The sequence below is a fragment of the Lepidochelys kempii genome, chromosome 6, assembly GCF_965140265.1.
Source record: "Lepidochelys kempii isolate rLepKem1 chromosome 6, rLepKem1.hap2, whole genome shotgun sequence".
NCBI classification, from domain to species: Eukaryota; Metazoa; Chordata; order Testudines; family Cheloniidae; genus Lepidochelys; species Lepidochelys kempii.
In genome coordinates this window covers 71,730,608-71,744,288 of record NC_133261.1, presented here as the reverse complement: position 1 = coordinate 71,744,288, position 13,681 = coordinate 71,730,608, and the positions used below count along the sequence as shown (strand labels likewise).

Sequence of the window (13,681 nt, the reverse complement as noted above, 5' to 3'; positions counted from 1 at the left end):
TAGGCTCCTAAATGTCTTCACTTTTGAAAGTGGGACTTAGCCATCTAAATCACTTAGGCCTTGCAATGTGACTGAGCAAAGCCCCAAAAATACCTTTCAATATCTGGACCTTACAGTCTAAATAGACCAGACAGACAAAGGTCAGGAGGAAAGGATGTGGCATGTATACAGGTGATCGGGATTTCTATTCTATTTTATATAAGTTCTTAGATTGCGCTCCTGACCATAGCATCTGAGCTCCTTCTAGTCATGCATTAAGTAACATGACTAACATCTGTCATGAGTTGTTTGCCCTCTCATTCTCTCCACTGGGGGAGAAATGTGTTCAGTGGAGCATCTTATCTTGGTAGGATTTGGGGGAGGGAGTGTTTTGTTTTTTAAATATCCATGTTGCAATGTATTTATAATAGAGAAGACAAGGTCAAAGAAATGCAACTTGCACTTAGTTCTTGGGGGAGTTCATTCCACAGCCCTGAGGTGGCCCCCAAGAAAGTTCTGTCTCCTACATAGAGGAGCTTTACCCTTGTTATTGAGAGTTCTGTTGGGTCAGAGAAGTGAAATTGTCAACCACAGTCTTCATCCCAGAACTTCAGGTGGTCTTTCAGATATATGGGCCCAAACCATGGAGCTCCTTGAAAATAAGGATCAAGACCTTGAACTGGATTCGAAATTCTGTGGGAAGCCAGTATGGAGAATGGAGGACAAGTCTGATGTGCTTGCAGAAGCCTGTGTTGCTGAGGAGACGCGCTGCAACCTTCTGTGCTAGTTGGAGTTTCCTAAATGCTGAAGGCTTGTGCCCAAGTATATCAGATAGCTGTAGTTCAGCTGAGAGGTGATGAAGGTGTGAATAATTGAGGCCAGGTCATGGTTCACCAGGATGTCATAGAGTCTCCGAGCCAACTGGAGAACACAGAAAGTGTTATGCACAGATGCTGCTATGTGAGAGCTTAGCATCTGTGAGGAATCCAAGATGACTCCTAAACTACAGACTAAACTGGCCAATTTTGTGTAGCCTCCACTGTGGATGCAAACTTTTCAAAGCACTTTCCTCTTCTGACCAGCATCACCTGTTTCTTGCTCAGGTTCTGCTTCAACCAGCTGTTCTTCATCCATGAGCTGATCTCATCCAAGCACTGGTCCACTTTGGCAGTAGCAGTGTGGTTGTATGTGGTAAAGGATAGGTAGAGATGTGGTAAAGGATAGGTAGAGCTGTGTGTCATCTGCATATTGCTGCCATTTGAGTCTGTATCATCTGAACGGTTCACCTAATGGCTGCATGCAGATGGTGAAAAGAAGCAGAGAAGAGAATTGATCGTTGTGAGATTCCAAGGATTCCACAAGTGATGGAAGTGCAGTTTTCCATCACTACTCTTTGGATATCAGAGTAACAGCCGTGTTAGTCTGTGTTTGCAAAAAGAAAAGGAGTACTTGTGGCACCTTAGAGACACCTTAGACAAATAAACAACAAATAAATAAATAAATAGACAAATAAGTTGGTTAGTCTCTAAGGTGCCACAAGTACTCTTTTTACTCTTTAGGTATGTCCCTCCATTTTGTACATTACTTTGGATCCCTGCCAACTCTCTCATGCAAGACAGCACAATCTTATTGTTAAAATCATTGAATGCTGCAGAGGGATCCAGGAGAATGAGAATGGATATCTGCTTCTATCCACTGACAGGAGGAAATCATCCATTAGTGCCACTAAAGTGGTTTCAGTTCCATGTCTTCGCATGAATCCAGATTTTGCCAGGTCTGTGACATTAGCTCCAGATAGAGGAGCTTGTAGTTGGCTTTTGGACGAAGGATGAAAGCAGTGCTGCCAGGGATGATGGGTGGCACGTGTCCTGTTAGCACTGTGTTTATTTTTTCCATTTGGTTTACGGTTTGTTTTGTTTTGTTTTAATGACATACCCTGGTGTGAGCTGGGGAACGGGTAAGGGAGGGGTTAATAAGGGCCTGGGTGTGGGAAAAGGAAGGGCAATACGTAGGGCAGAGACTGTCACTGTGGTGGAGGGGGGAGATGAAGAAAACAGCCAATCAGAAGGGAAGAAAAATGTCCAGCATCAGGATGTGAGGCGGTGGGGAGAGCCTTTCTGAAGGTTCCAAAAGCTTCAGAATTGCTGTTGCTGCTCCCAGCTCCTGCTGGGGAGAGGAGGCTCTTTGCTCCCGAGGGGCTAACTTCACTTGGGGTTTCTTTCTCCCCCAGCCCATGTGACTAAGATTTGAGGGAGAAGCATGAGCCCTGGCGCCCTGGGTGAGAGGGGGGACCGGGGGAGGGGGGGAGTGGTGGGGAGAGCCCAGCTAGGTTTTACCAACCACTACCCTCTCTGTTGCTGCTAATGATGCGTTCGATGATTAAGCCAGCCACATAGCCCTCTAAAGCCCCATGCTTGCAGTGAGATCAGCAATGGCGGTCATCTGTGCCACGCAGCGTTCGTGACGGGATTGGCGCCTATGCCTTCAACAGAGGGCTTAGGTGGGACTGAAGGGCTGGCTCCCTGCACAGGGTGAGCGGTACCTTCAGCCAGGCAGCGTTCCCTGCGTGTCTTTCCCAGGGCAGCCACAATGAGAAAATCACCTTCAAGAACTGGAAAATGTGACTGGAAAATCACTGAAACTGGCAGGGGCCTCCGGGGCAAGTGTTGTGCTTGAAGCTGCGTTTAGCTCATTCTCGTTATCTGACTAGATTTCCAGGGGATGGTGTCCCTTTAAATCGGAATAAGATCACCGTGAAAATTTGTTTTTGTCTCAAAAATTGCTTTTTTAAAAAAAAAAAAAAAATCTCTGGACTGATGCTTGTTGTGGCCAAGAGTTGGCCCATGACCAAGGGCCCAAAAGCAGGGAAATAGGGTTATTTATAGAAATGCTGACAGGCCCTAAACTATAGAACTGCAGAACTGATGTCATTTTGTTCCAGGACTGTGCCTGAGAGAAAAGAAAAGTGGCTGACTTTCCAAAAATAGCTAGCTGGCACTGGATACACTTTGCGGGGGTGCTCTGTGTGCAAAATGCCAAGAGTGGGTCATTAACATCTCCCTGGGCTGTAGTAGGGGTGGCTAAGCTTATAAAAACTTTAAATCATGTCATACTGCAGAGTGCCAGTTGGAGCTCTGCTTTCTACCCATAGGAATTTCTTACTCAGATAGAAAAGGAGGACTTGGGGCACCTTAGAGACTAACCAATTTATTTGAGCATGAGCTTTCATGAGCTACAGCTCACTTCATTGGATGCATACTGTGGAAAGTGTAGAAGATCTTTTATACACACAAAGCATAAAAAAATACCTCCCCCCACCCCACTCTCCTGCTGGTAATAGCTTATCTAAAGTGATTACTCTCCTTACAATGTGTATGATAATCAAGTTGGGCCATTTCCAGCACAAATCCAGGTTTTCTCACCCCCTCCCCACCCCCCCGCCCCACACACAAACCCACTCTCCTGCTGGTAATAGCTTGTCTAAAGTGACCACTCTCCTTACAATGTGTATGATAATCACTGCATTTAGCCGTATGGAATGGAAATCTATCAACTGCATGAAAAAACTTGTACAGATACAGACAGACATCATCTTCCTTTCCAAATGCAAACAGATGGCCATCGTACCAAAAGGACTGAAGGTAAAAAATCCATTACAATCTACATACCACACAGACTATGCTGACAGCTTGTGCCACACGCTCTCAAAGAAACTGCGGAATCACCTGATCAACATCCTCTACAGCAAACAGGGAAAGATTAAGAATGAGCTCTCAAAAATGGATACTCTCATAAAAAACCAACCTTCCACACAAACTTCCTCGTGGCTGGACTTTACTAAAACTAGACAAGCCATTTACAACACACACTTTGCTTCTCTACAAAAGAAAAAGGACACTAAACTTTCTAAACTACTACATGCCACAAGGGGCCACAGCAATGGTTCCCTCAACCCACCCAGCAATATTGTTAACCTATCCAACTATACTCTCAGGACAGCTGCTTCTGCTGGGCTATCTCGGGGCCTCTCCTTCTGCCCCTCCACCCCCACGAACATGATACAGTTCTGTGGTGACCTAGAATCCTATTTTCGACGTCTCCAACTCAAGGAATATTTCCAACATACCTCTGAACAACATACTAATCCACAGAGACCTCCCTACCAACACTACAAAAAGAAGGATTCTAGGTGGACTCCTCCTGAAGGTCGAAACAGCAGACTGGACTTCTACATAGAGTGCTTCCGCCGACGTGCGCAGGCTGAAATTGTGGAAAAGCAGCATCACTTGCCCCATAACCTCAGCCGTGCGGAACACAATGCCATCCACAGCCTCAGAAACAACTCTGACATCATAATCAAAAAGGCTGACAAAGGAGGTGCTGTTGTTATCATGAATAGGTTGGAATATGAACAAGAGGCTGCTAGGCAGCTCTCCAACACCACTTTCTACAAGCCATTACCCTCTGATCTCACTGAGAGTTACCAAAAGAAACAAGCATTTGCTCAAGAAACTACCTGAAAAAACACAAGATCAAATCCGCACAGACACACCCCTGGAACCCCGACCTGGGATATTCTGTCTACTACCCAAGATCCATAAACCTGGAAATCCTGGACGCCCCATCATCTCAGGCATTGGCACCCTGACAGCAGGATTGTCTGGCTATGTAGACTCCCTCCTCAGGCCCTACGCTACCAGCACTCCCAGCTACCTTCGAGACACCACTGACTTTCTGAGGAAACTACAATCCATCGGTGATCTTCCTGGTAACACCATCCTGGCCACTATGGATGTAGAAGCCCTCTACACCAACATTCCACACAAAGATGGACTACAAGCCGTCAAGAACACTATCCCCGATAATGTCACGGCTAACCTGGTGGCTGAACTTTGTGACTTTGTCCTCACCCATAACTATTTTACATTTGGGGACAATGTATACCTTCAGATCAGCGGCACTGCTATGGGTACCCACATGGCCCCACAGTATGCCAACATTTTTATGGCTGACTTAGAACAACGCTTCCTCAGCTCTTGTCCCCTAATGCCCCTACTCTACTTGCACTATATTGATAACATCTTCATCATCTGGACCCATGGAAAAGAAGCCCTTGAGGAATTCCACCATGATTTCAACAATTTCCATCCCACATCAACCTCAGCCTGGTCCAGTCCACACAAGAGATCCACTTCCTGGACACTACAGTGCTAATAAATGATGGTCACATAATCACCACCCTATACCGGAAACCTACTGACCGCTATTCCTACCTACATGCCTCCAGCTTTCACCCTGACCACACTACACGATCCATCGTCTACAGCCAAGCTCTGCGATACAACCGCATTTGCTCCAACCCCTCAGACAGAGACAAACACCTACAAGATCTCTATCAAGCATTCTTACAACTACAATACCCACCTGCGGAAGTGAAGAAATAGATTGATAGAGCCAGAAGAGTTCCCAGAAGTCACCTACTACAGGACAGGCCTAACAAAGAAAATAACAGAACGCCACTAGCCATCACCTTCAGCCCCCAACTAAGACCCCTCCAACGCATTATTAAGGATCTACAACCTATCCTGAAGGATGACCCAACACTCTCACAAATCCTGGGAGACAGGCCAGTCCTTGCCTACAGACAGCCCCCCAACCTGAAGCAAATACTCACCAGCAACCACATACCACACAACAGAACCACTAACCCAGGAACCTATCCTTGCAACAAAGCCCGTTGCCAACTGTGCCCACATATCTATTCAGGGGACACCATCACAGGGCCTAATAACATCAGCCACACTATCAGAGGCTCGTTCACCTGCACATCCACCAATGTGATATATGCCATCATGTGCCAGCAATGCCCCTCTGCCATGTACATTGGTCAAACTGGACAGTCTCTATGTAAAAGAATAAATGGACACAAATCAGATGTCAAGAATTATAACATTCATAAATCAGTCGGAGAACACTTCAATCTCTCTGGTCACGCGATTACAGACATGAAAGTTGCAATTCTTCAACAAAAAAACTTCAAATCCCGACTCCAGCGAGAAACTGTTGAATTGGAATTAGTTCGGAAACTGGATACAATTAACTTAGGTTACCTTGCATAATGACTTAGCCACTCCCAGTCTCTATTCAAGCCTATTTCCTCTTGTTTTTTCCTAACCCCCCCCCCCCCAGACGTTCTTGTTAAACCCTGGATTTGTGTTGGAAATGGCCCACCTTGATTATCATACACATTGTAAGGAGAGTGGGCACTTTAGATAAGCTATTGCCAGCAGGAGAGTGGGGTGGGGGGAGGTATTTTTTCATGCTTTGTGTGTATAAAAGATCTTCTACACTTTCCACAGTATGCATCCGATGAAGTGAGCTGTAGCTCAAGAAAGCTTATGCTCAAATAAATTGGTTAGTCTCTAAGGTGCCACAAGTACTCCTTTTCTTTTTGCGAATACAGACTAACACGGCTGTTACTCTGAAACCTGCAATTACTCAGATAGAACCACCTGGCACAAATATTACAGGGACATGGGCAGAATGGTCTAATCGGTTTTCTATCTCTAATGTTTATGACCATGTACTCAGGGGGACCCTTAGTTCTTGGGGTGAAAGAACTGCAAAGCTAATAAAAAACAGTGCTCTCATAACACCAGAATGCTCCTCGGTGCTCATGTAAGCAAATATATGATTCTGCCTCATGCAGCACTGTCAATAAGATACCTTCCACAGACAGAGACATGGGGTGGAGTGTGAGGAGCAGACACAATCCGTGCCAGCCAATATTAGGGAGGAGGAATCAGGGCAGCCAGCTTCAGCAGTGTTACTGAGCATGCTCAGTCCGTGTGCACATGCTCAGTCCAAGCCAAGCAACAAATCTGGGGGGACATGACACCTCTGGTGAGGAGGCAACTCTTGCTGTCTTTACTCGGGCTGCAATGCTTCCCTCTAGTTTAACAGGAAGAAGGGATGTAACTGGGAACATCTGGAGTGGGATCCTATAGCTCTAGGACACGCGCTTCCCTTTCCTCCAACCTTATGGATAAATTGTGCAATTGACACTCCTTGGTTCAGGAGGGGTCAGAGCTAAGGGGATGGTCACTCTGCAGCACTGACCCCTTCTGTCGTGCACAGAGGTCAGACAGGGGTGGTACATGGTGATTCGCCATTCTAATATGTCTCTGCTGGTCCTAGAAGTTTCTTTAGAATTTAGATTCCCCCCCTCCAAAAAAAAAGGAAGTTTCTAGCCTTTCTGGTTTTGAAGGAGACTTTCTGCATGTGACCCAAAGTGATATCTTCAAACAGACTGAAACAATAGCTTTGAGAGAGGTGTGAACTGTCCTCCTTTGTCTCAATGTGGCGTTATCATTAGATTCCAGAATGGGCTAAAGGTGACTAAGAAGATGTGAGTGCTGATAAATGGACACCAAATCTCATTTACACCGGTGCAACTAAAGCTCTGATAGCTTTTACACAAGCATAGGGGTATTAGCCTCCATTTCCTGGATTTATTCCAGCTCAGGAGTTTACACTGTCTCCTTACATTTCCCCAACTTGTTACATTAATTATTCTTTGCTCCATAAAAAATTCCACACCAGGGTTATACAATTCAACTGATACAGAAGGCCCAGAAATGCCTTCATCAGACAAGGCTCCACCAGCTATAAGAATGCCGGACTCCCTTCCGCCGGCACCCATCAGAGCAGATAGGACCCATGGAGAGAGGTTCCTCCTGTTCTCAGCCCATTGGACTGCTACTTTTTCCAACCAGTGGTGACTGGAGTAGTCAGCAAGAATTCCATAGAATTCCAGAGACCCCTCACAGATCATTCCCCTCAGCCTCCCTCTCCCAGAACCTCATAAAGCAACAGTCAGATGATGGAGTTTATCAAGCCAGTGCCAAGGCTGGAGAGATGCCCAGAGACCTGTTCCACATTCTTCTCCCATCCCCAAATAGTTGGGAAGCATTAAGGTTACTCTGGATTTGAAGAACTGGAATAAATTAGTAAAAATATCACAATTCCAGTTGAGACAGCAATGGGTATTTAGAGACCATATATCAGCACTCATATCTTGTTGCTGAAGTCGCTCCATACATTTCCTGATCAGGCAGGTTCTAAGGTTCTCCTGTGCCTAGGGACATTTGCAATGTAGGGCCTATCCTTTGGCCTCACCCCTTCCCCAAGTATATTCACAAAGATATTTGCTCTGGAGGCAGCTCTCAATCAGAAAGGGGTTCATATCCATCCTTTTCTGGACAGCACACAGCAAAGAGCACTGTCAAAACAGAAGCTAGAACCAATGTTATGATTAGTTTCCTCCAAGAATGGACTCATGGTGGACTTTCAAAAAGTCATCTTACTGAGTTTCACTTACAAAGAACATCAGAGTCACAATTAATGCCAAGCTCCTCTACTGTCTTTCAGAAGGCCATCAAGCCTGTGAGGTATGCTTGGCATCATGTATAGATAACTTGGCCTGTACAAGACTACTCACTTCAGAGAGAAAACAGAATGAAACCAGTACACGAGCCCACCCTTGTTAAGTAACCTCTTGTCTTAAGAATCCACCCCAATACATACTGAATGAAATTATGATCTCATTTACAATAAGGTAATCTGGAACAACTCCATTTACTTAATTGCCACGGGTGTAACTAAGAATAGAGTCCACCCACATGATACAGGTCTGCTCCACCTTTGATAGAAGTTCATCTCAGTTAAGCAACCAGGTTTTAGATGATCAGTTGAGTAGTTGCTTAAGCCAAGTCTCAGTGTTGATAAGATTCCCCAAGGCACACAGAGTACAGCAAGATTGTTCTATTAACTTGTAGGGGAAAAATATCTTGGTGAGGTGGATTAATTCAGCTTTTGTTTGTCAAGCATAGATGGTCTCCTACTTTCTAACCAGTGTCTTATCTTCCACCTAGATGGCCAGAGACAACCGCCCTATGGGACATCCTGGGTCCCTGTGGCTTTGGGCATTCTCACTGCCCTGGTTACAGCTGTTGCCCTGGCACTCATTCTCCTTCGAAAAAGAAGAAAAGAAACTCGGTTTGGGTAAGATAGATTCTTTTCATGGTTATGGGTGCTGGAGACGGTGGTCTTCAGCTCCCTCTCCGCTGGGTTTTTCATTCACTGTTTTTTATAATGAAGACTTGTGGCAGATTGAACATTTCTGCTCCATGTTTGGAGCCATTGCATTGTCTGATAGATTTGGATGGAGATATCCCTATAGCAAGGAATGGCCTGTTCATTGTAATTTTGTGCTTCTTTTTGCCTCCTAGACATGTCTTTGGCACTGTGATCGGCAGGGGAGAGCCAGTGGTCCATTTCAGAGCAGCCAGGTCTTTCAACAGGGAAGGCCCAGAGCAGATTGAGGCAACATGTAGGTAAAATGGTCTGAGTGACTCTTTCCAACAAGTCCCATTCACATGTATATCTTGGTCTCGCTCACCTTTCCCTGAAACTCACTCTTTAGGATGAAAAACTGGGATTAACGCAAATGAGGTTCCAGACGTAGTGTGAGCAGGTGCTGAGCATGTTTCCCTATACAGTTCTCATAGCTATTTAAATGCTAAACCTTTGTCTAATCCAGCTCTGGGAAAAGGCTGTCAATAGGGATGGACTGTCTTGTGGACAAATGTCCACAAGAGTCTGGGTTGAGGCCACTGTGTTGTATTTGAAACAAAGTCTACAGAGGTGAAAGGCTAGTGTGTTAGCCTACTTAGTTACCTAGCTTCTAGCATTTGATTTTACACTAAGAGAACATCTTTTGGTCGCTATCATTCCATACAACAGTGCAAAGCTCAATGGGTCTGATTCGCCACTCCATTGCACCAGTGTTACACTGGTGTGACTCCATTGAATTCAATGTCAGTGGTGTAATGGAGATCAGTCAGTCCTAATAATAATAATAGAACAGTCTGTAGCATTAAAAATATGGTACAAACATGAACTAATTAATCAGTATGTGGCAAGGAAGAAATATTAGGCTGCTGTTTACAGATGAGGAGCTGAGTCACAGTTAAGTGGTTTGTGCAAGAGTGAGATCCAGGATTAGAAATTCCATTTTCCAGTTCTGTGTTCCACCCTCTAGACTAGATTCTGCAAAGGGGTGATTCCTTGGACTAGTGCTGCATTGCTGGACTGGGATGGTTGCAACACATTCCTTTGAGTCTGTTCCTCTGGGGTCAGAAATTGCTCTATTGCCCTAGTGCCCATCATGTATTGTGTATTATCTTATCCATCCTCATCAGGCATAGGGAGACTTGTACTGTGTGTAATAACAGCTAAGGGCCAGATCCTCAACCATTGTAAACTGGTGCAGCTCCACAGACTCAGTGGAGATATGCTGATTTACACCAGCTGAGGTCCCAAACACCCTCTGGGAAACTAATGCAAGTCTGTAGCTCACGAAAGCTTATGCTCAAATAAATTGGTTAGTCTCTAAGGTGCCACAAGTACTCCTTTTCTTTTTGCGAATACAGACTAACACGGCTCCTACTCTGAAACCTGTCATAATGCAAGTCTGGCTCCTCAGTGTTATTTACTGTACTCTTGTATCCCACTTGCTTTTGGGGTTACCAAGAGCAGTGTTCTCATAGGATTTCCATCACTGCCTCTTTGGCACTGAAAGAGCAATTTTCACATGCCTGAAAGTTATTGGCTTCTTCTCTTGCATGAAGCTCAAGGATGTGGGAGGAGCTCTCCCTTTTCCCAGGTCACCAACATATAATGTGGGAGTAGGACTGAAGGGCTGGATTATGGGAGCGTGCTGGAGGGCTGGACTCACTGGATGTTCTCATAGAACCTTTTGTCATGCATCCCTCTTTTGATCCCTCCTCCTTTCATTTTTCCAGTGGACAGCATAGGGATCAGTGATGAGCTGAAGACCAAACTCAAGGATGTTCTAATCCAGGAGCAGCAGTTCACTCTGGGAAGGATGCTAGGCAAGGGTGAGTCTGTACCAAAACTTGAACAAGACCTAATACACTCTGATTAATGCCCCATCTATTTCAACCATCACCAAGTCAGGGGAAGTGGTTACAACCCATTTGTCCCTTGATCCTGCTGAACATGGTTAAATGTTGTCGTTTTAGATGGGCACTAACCATCTCCTGGGTTAAAACAATTCAAGGCTTTGGCTTGATTATGGGGATGTGATTAGGCCACATCTGCACTACAGCTGTTAAGTGTTTTTTAATCAGGTCACGAGACTAAGTTTATAGCTATCGTACACATAAGGTTTTACACAGTACTCGTGGTCCACTGGTATGCAAACTTCCCGGGTGTTTTAAGCTAAGGCAGATTTGCTCAACTTTCAGCCATCCCTTCAACTTACAAATGTATACAATGCACCTAAATGGTATGGAAGGAGTTCTATAAAAATTGTATCCCAATAGGCTTTAGAAACTTAAATGAAATAAGGCAGCACAGAGACTATGAGGCACTTTACAAAAAAACAAAACAAAACCCAAGACCAAAAAAAATATATGGATCCAGATTGAAATGTTCTCTGTCTGGGGCGATTTGGGTTTAAAGCATTATAGGGGTAAGTCTGCAGCTGGATCTGAATTTGACCAGAATTTGAGAGTGTTCAGCTCTAGCATTTGAGTTCAGGTTAATCAGTAGAAAAACGTAAAGCATTTAATCAAAAGGCCAGCAATAATCCAAAGGGAAACTGAAGTCAGGCGGCATAGGCAATGTAAAAGGGAGTTGGTTTTCGTTTTGACATAAACAACAGGTTTCTAAGATTAGCTTTAATGCAATTCCCTTCAATCCTGCTCCAGTGAGACTGTTCTGCCCCCCCCCACCCACCCACCTCCCCAGCCTCCAAAAAATGTGCTTCTGAAAGTCAGTTTCATGGTAGGAGGATGATCTTCCTGCAGAAAAAAAGGGCTCAGATCTTGATGCTGCTAGGCAATAGAACTTGGGTGTGGAGGCAACATGTGCCTGCCCCTTGTGTCTGGATTTCATTGACAGGTACAGAGGATCATTCCACTGTTGACCCATCTGGCCAGATCCTCAGCTCACACTCTGGTGCTCCTGGGCTGCTTCCATGGTACAAATGAGCAGGAAAGTTGCCCTAACAAGGCACTTGGGCATTCCCTTAGTCTGAGAAAATTCCTAGATGGCATAGGCCTGGTGCCTCCAGTTCTGCACTATCTTCTCCAGGCCCCCAACCCCAATTCTCAGCACAGGGGTGTTGTGGGAGTAGGAGAAGGCATGGGTGCAGTGGGTGGAGTGCCTTGTGCTCTGATGATCCCTGGCTGTGTAACAGCCATTGGTTGCCCTTAGGGACAGCATAAAGGTGGCTTTCAACTGTCTTTTACCCCCCAACTTCTCCCACTTTGGGTCCTGTGACCTGATCTTTTGTGCATTGTGATTGTGGAATGACCACATATAGCACTGAGCATGGCACTGGAGAAAAGCTAGCAGAAAGAAGCTAACTTCTATCAGGTCCTTTCACTTGTGGCGTAGATGCCAGAACCACCTTGCTCCACTTTCTCACTCTTGCTCTAGTGCTGCTTACTTGGCAGCATTCTGATCTGAAACAATATACTTCAAACTAAGTGCATTCGTCTACAAGATAAGCGATTATGAAATCGTGTGGATTTAGCAGCTGGAACTTATCCCATCAGGCAAATCAAAGCTACACTGAAACTAATGCAAACTGATACATTATATTTGTTTTAAATCTGTGTTATGGTTTAAAACCACTTCAGGCCAAAACAACTTTAACATGGTATAGCCAGCCATGCTTTGTCTACACCGGGGCCTTGTTTTCACTGGAGAAATTTACTGGGGCAAACACCCCCTTAATTGATTGAGGAGTGTTTCCTGTCCACACACAAGTGCTTGAATAGATTGTCAGGCCAGCTATAGTCAGTGGATGTTAATCCCTGAATTTGCAGAGATAAGGCCCGATTGTGTCTTGGCTGATTGATGAATCCCACTGGCACCGTCATTTGGCTGTCATCTCTGACAGCTGTCACCTTGGAGAGCTTCCTCAGATGAAAACTTCCTTAGTTCTCCAGCTGAGAGACCCCAGCCAAGCCTGATTCAGCCATGCCCCTCGCAATATCCCCTTTCCAGACATACGCCTCAGCTGTGATCCATGGCCCTCCCTCCAGCTCTGCACGTCCTCAGTCAGCAAAGGATTGCCAGTTGAAACTGTCCCCTACCTAGCATACCTCCATCACGGTATTTCCTGTCCCTTGGTCATGCTGCCCCGGCCTCCCACGCACGCATATGCTCATGGGCTGCTGAATGGGGCTGCTGTAGGAGAAATGGAGCTGGTAACCATACTCCTTATAGCTCTTCAGCTCCCAGCTTCTGCCTCCGTGATCCCTGGAGTAAACGTGATGTGAATCATCTGCGCTAGCGTTGTCTCCTTACTGCCTGCTCTGGTTATTCCACAGGCGAATTTGGGTCGGTTAGAGAGGCGCTACTGAAGCTGGAGGATGGCTCTTTCCAGAAGGTTGCAGTAAAGATGTTGAAAGGTGGGTGAAAGCAGGGCTACTTGAAACACTTCCAATAAAATCACTTGGAAAGATTACATTTAGGCTTGGAAGGGTTCGATTTTGCTCAGTAAATGTCTATCAACATAGATTTCCCCGTACATGCTCCCGCTGAGCCACCTCGCTTGTTTGCTGATCCCTTTCCCCTTCATCTCTGTCCATTTCTTCTTTAAAAA

The 13,681-nt window shown here is 45.4% G+C and overlaps 1 protein-coding gene across 2 annotated transcripts in view; it reads left to right on the top strand.

Moving 5' to 3' along the window:
- TYRO3 (TYRO3 protein tyrosine kinase) overlaps positions 1-13,681 on the top strand; it is a 56,322-nt gene that overhangs the window by 28,266 nt on the left and 14,375 nt on the right. For both annotated transcript variants that reach the window (XR_012159454.1, XM_073348698.1), the window contains exons 10-13: positions 8,913-9,042; positions 9,270-9,370; positions 10,845-10,940; positions 13,407-13,487. Coding sequence is in view for 1 of the 2 variants with exons in the window: in XM_073348698.1 (XP_073204799.1) it covers positions 8,913-9,042; positions 9,270-9,370; positions 10,845-10,940; positions 13,407-13,487 (408 nt within the window). In the remaining variant the exon portion in view is untranslated. The remainder of the gene's footprint in view (positions 1-8,912; positions 9,043-9,269; positions 9,371-10,844; positions 10,941-13,406; positions 13,488-13,681) is intronic.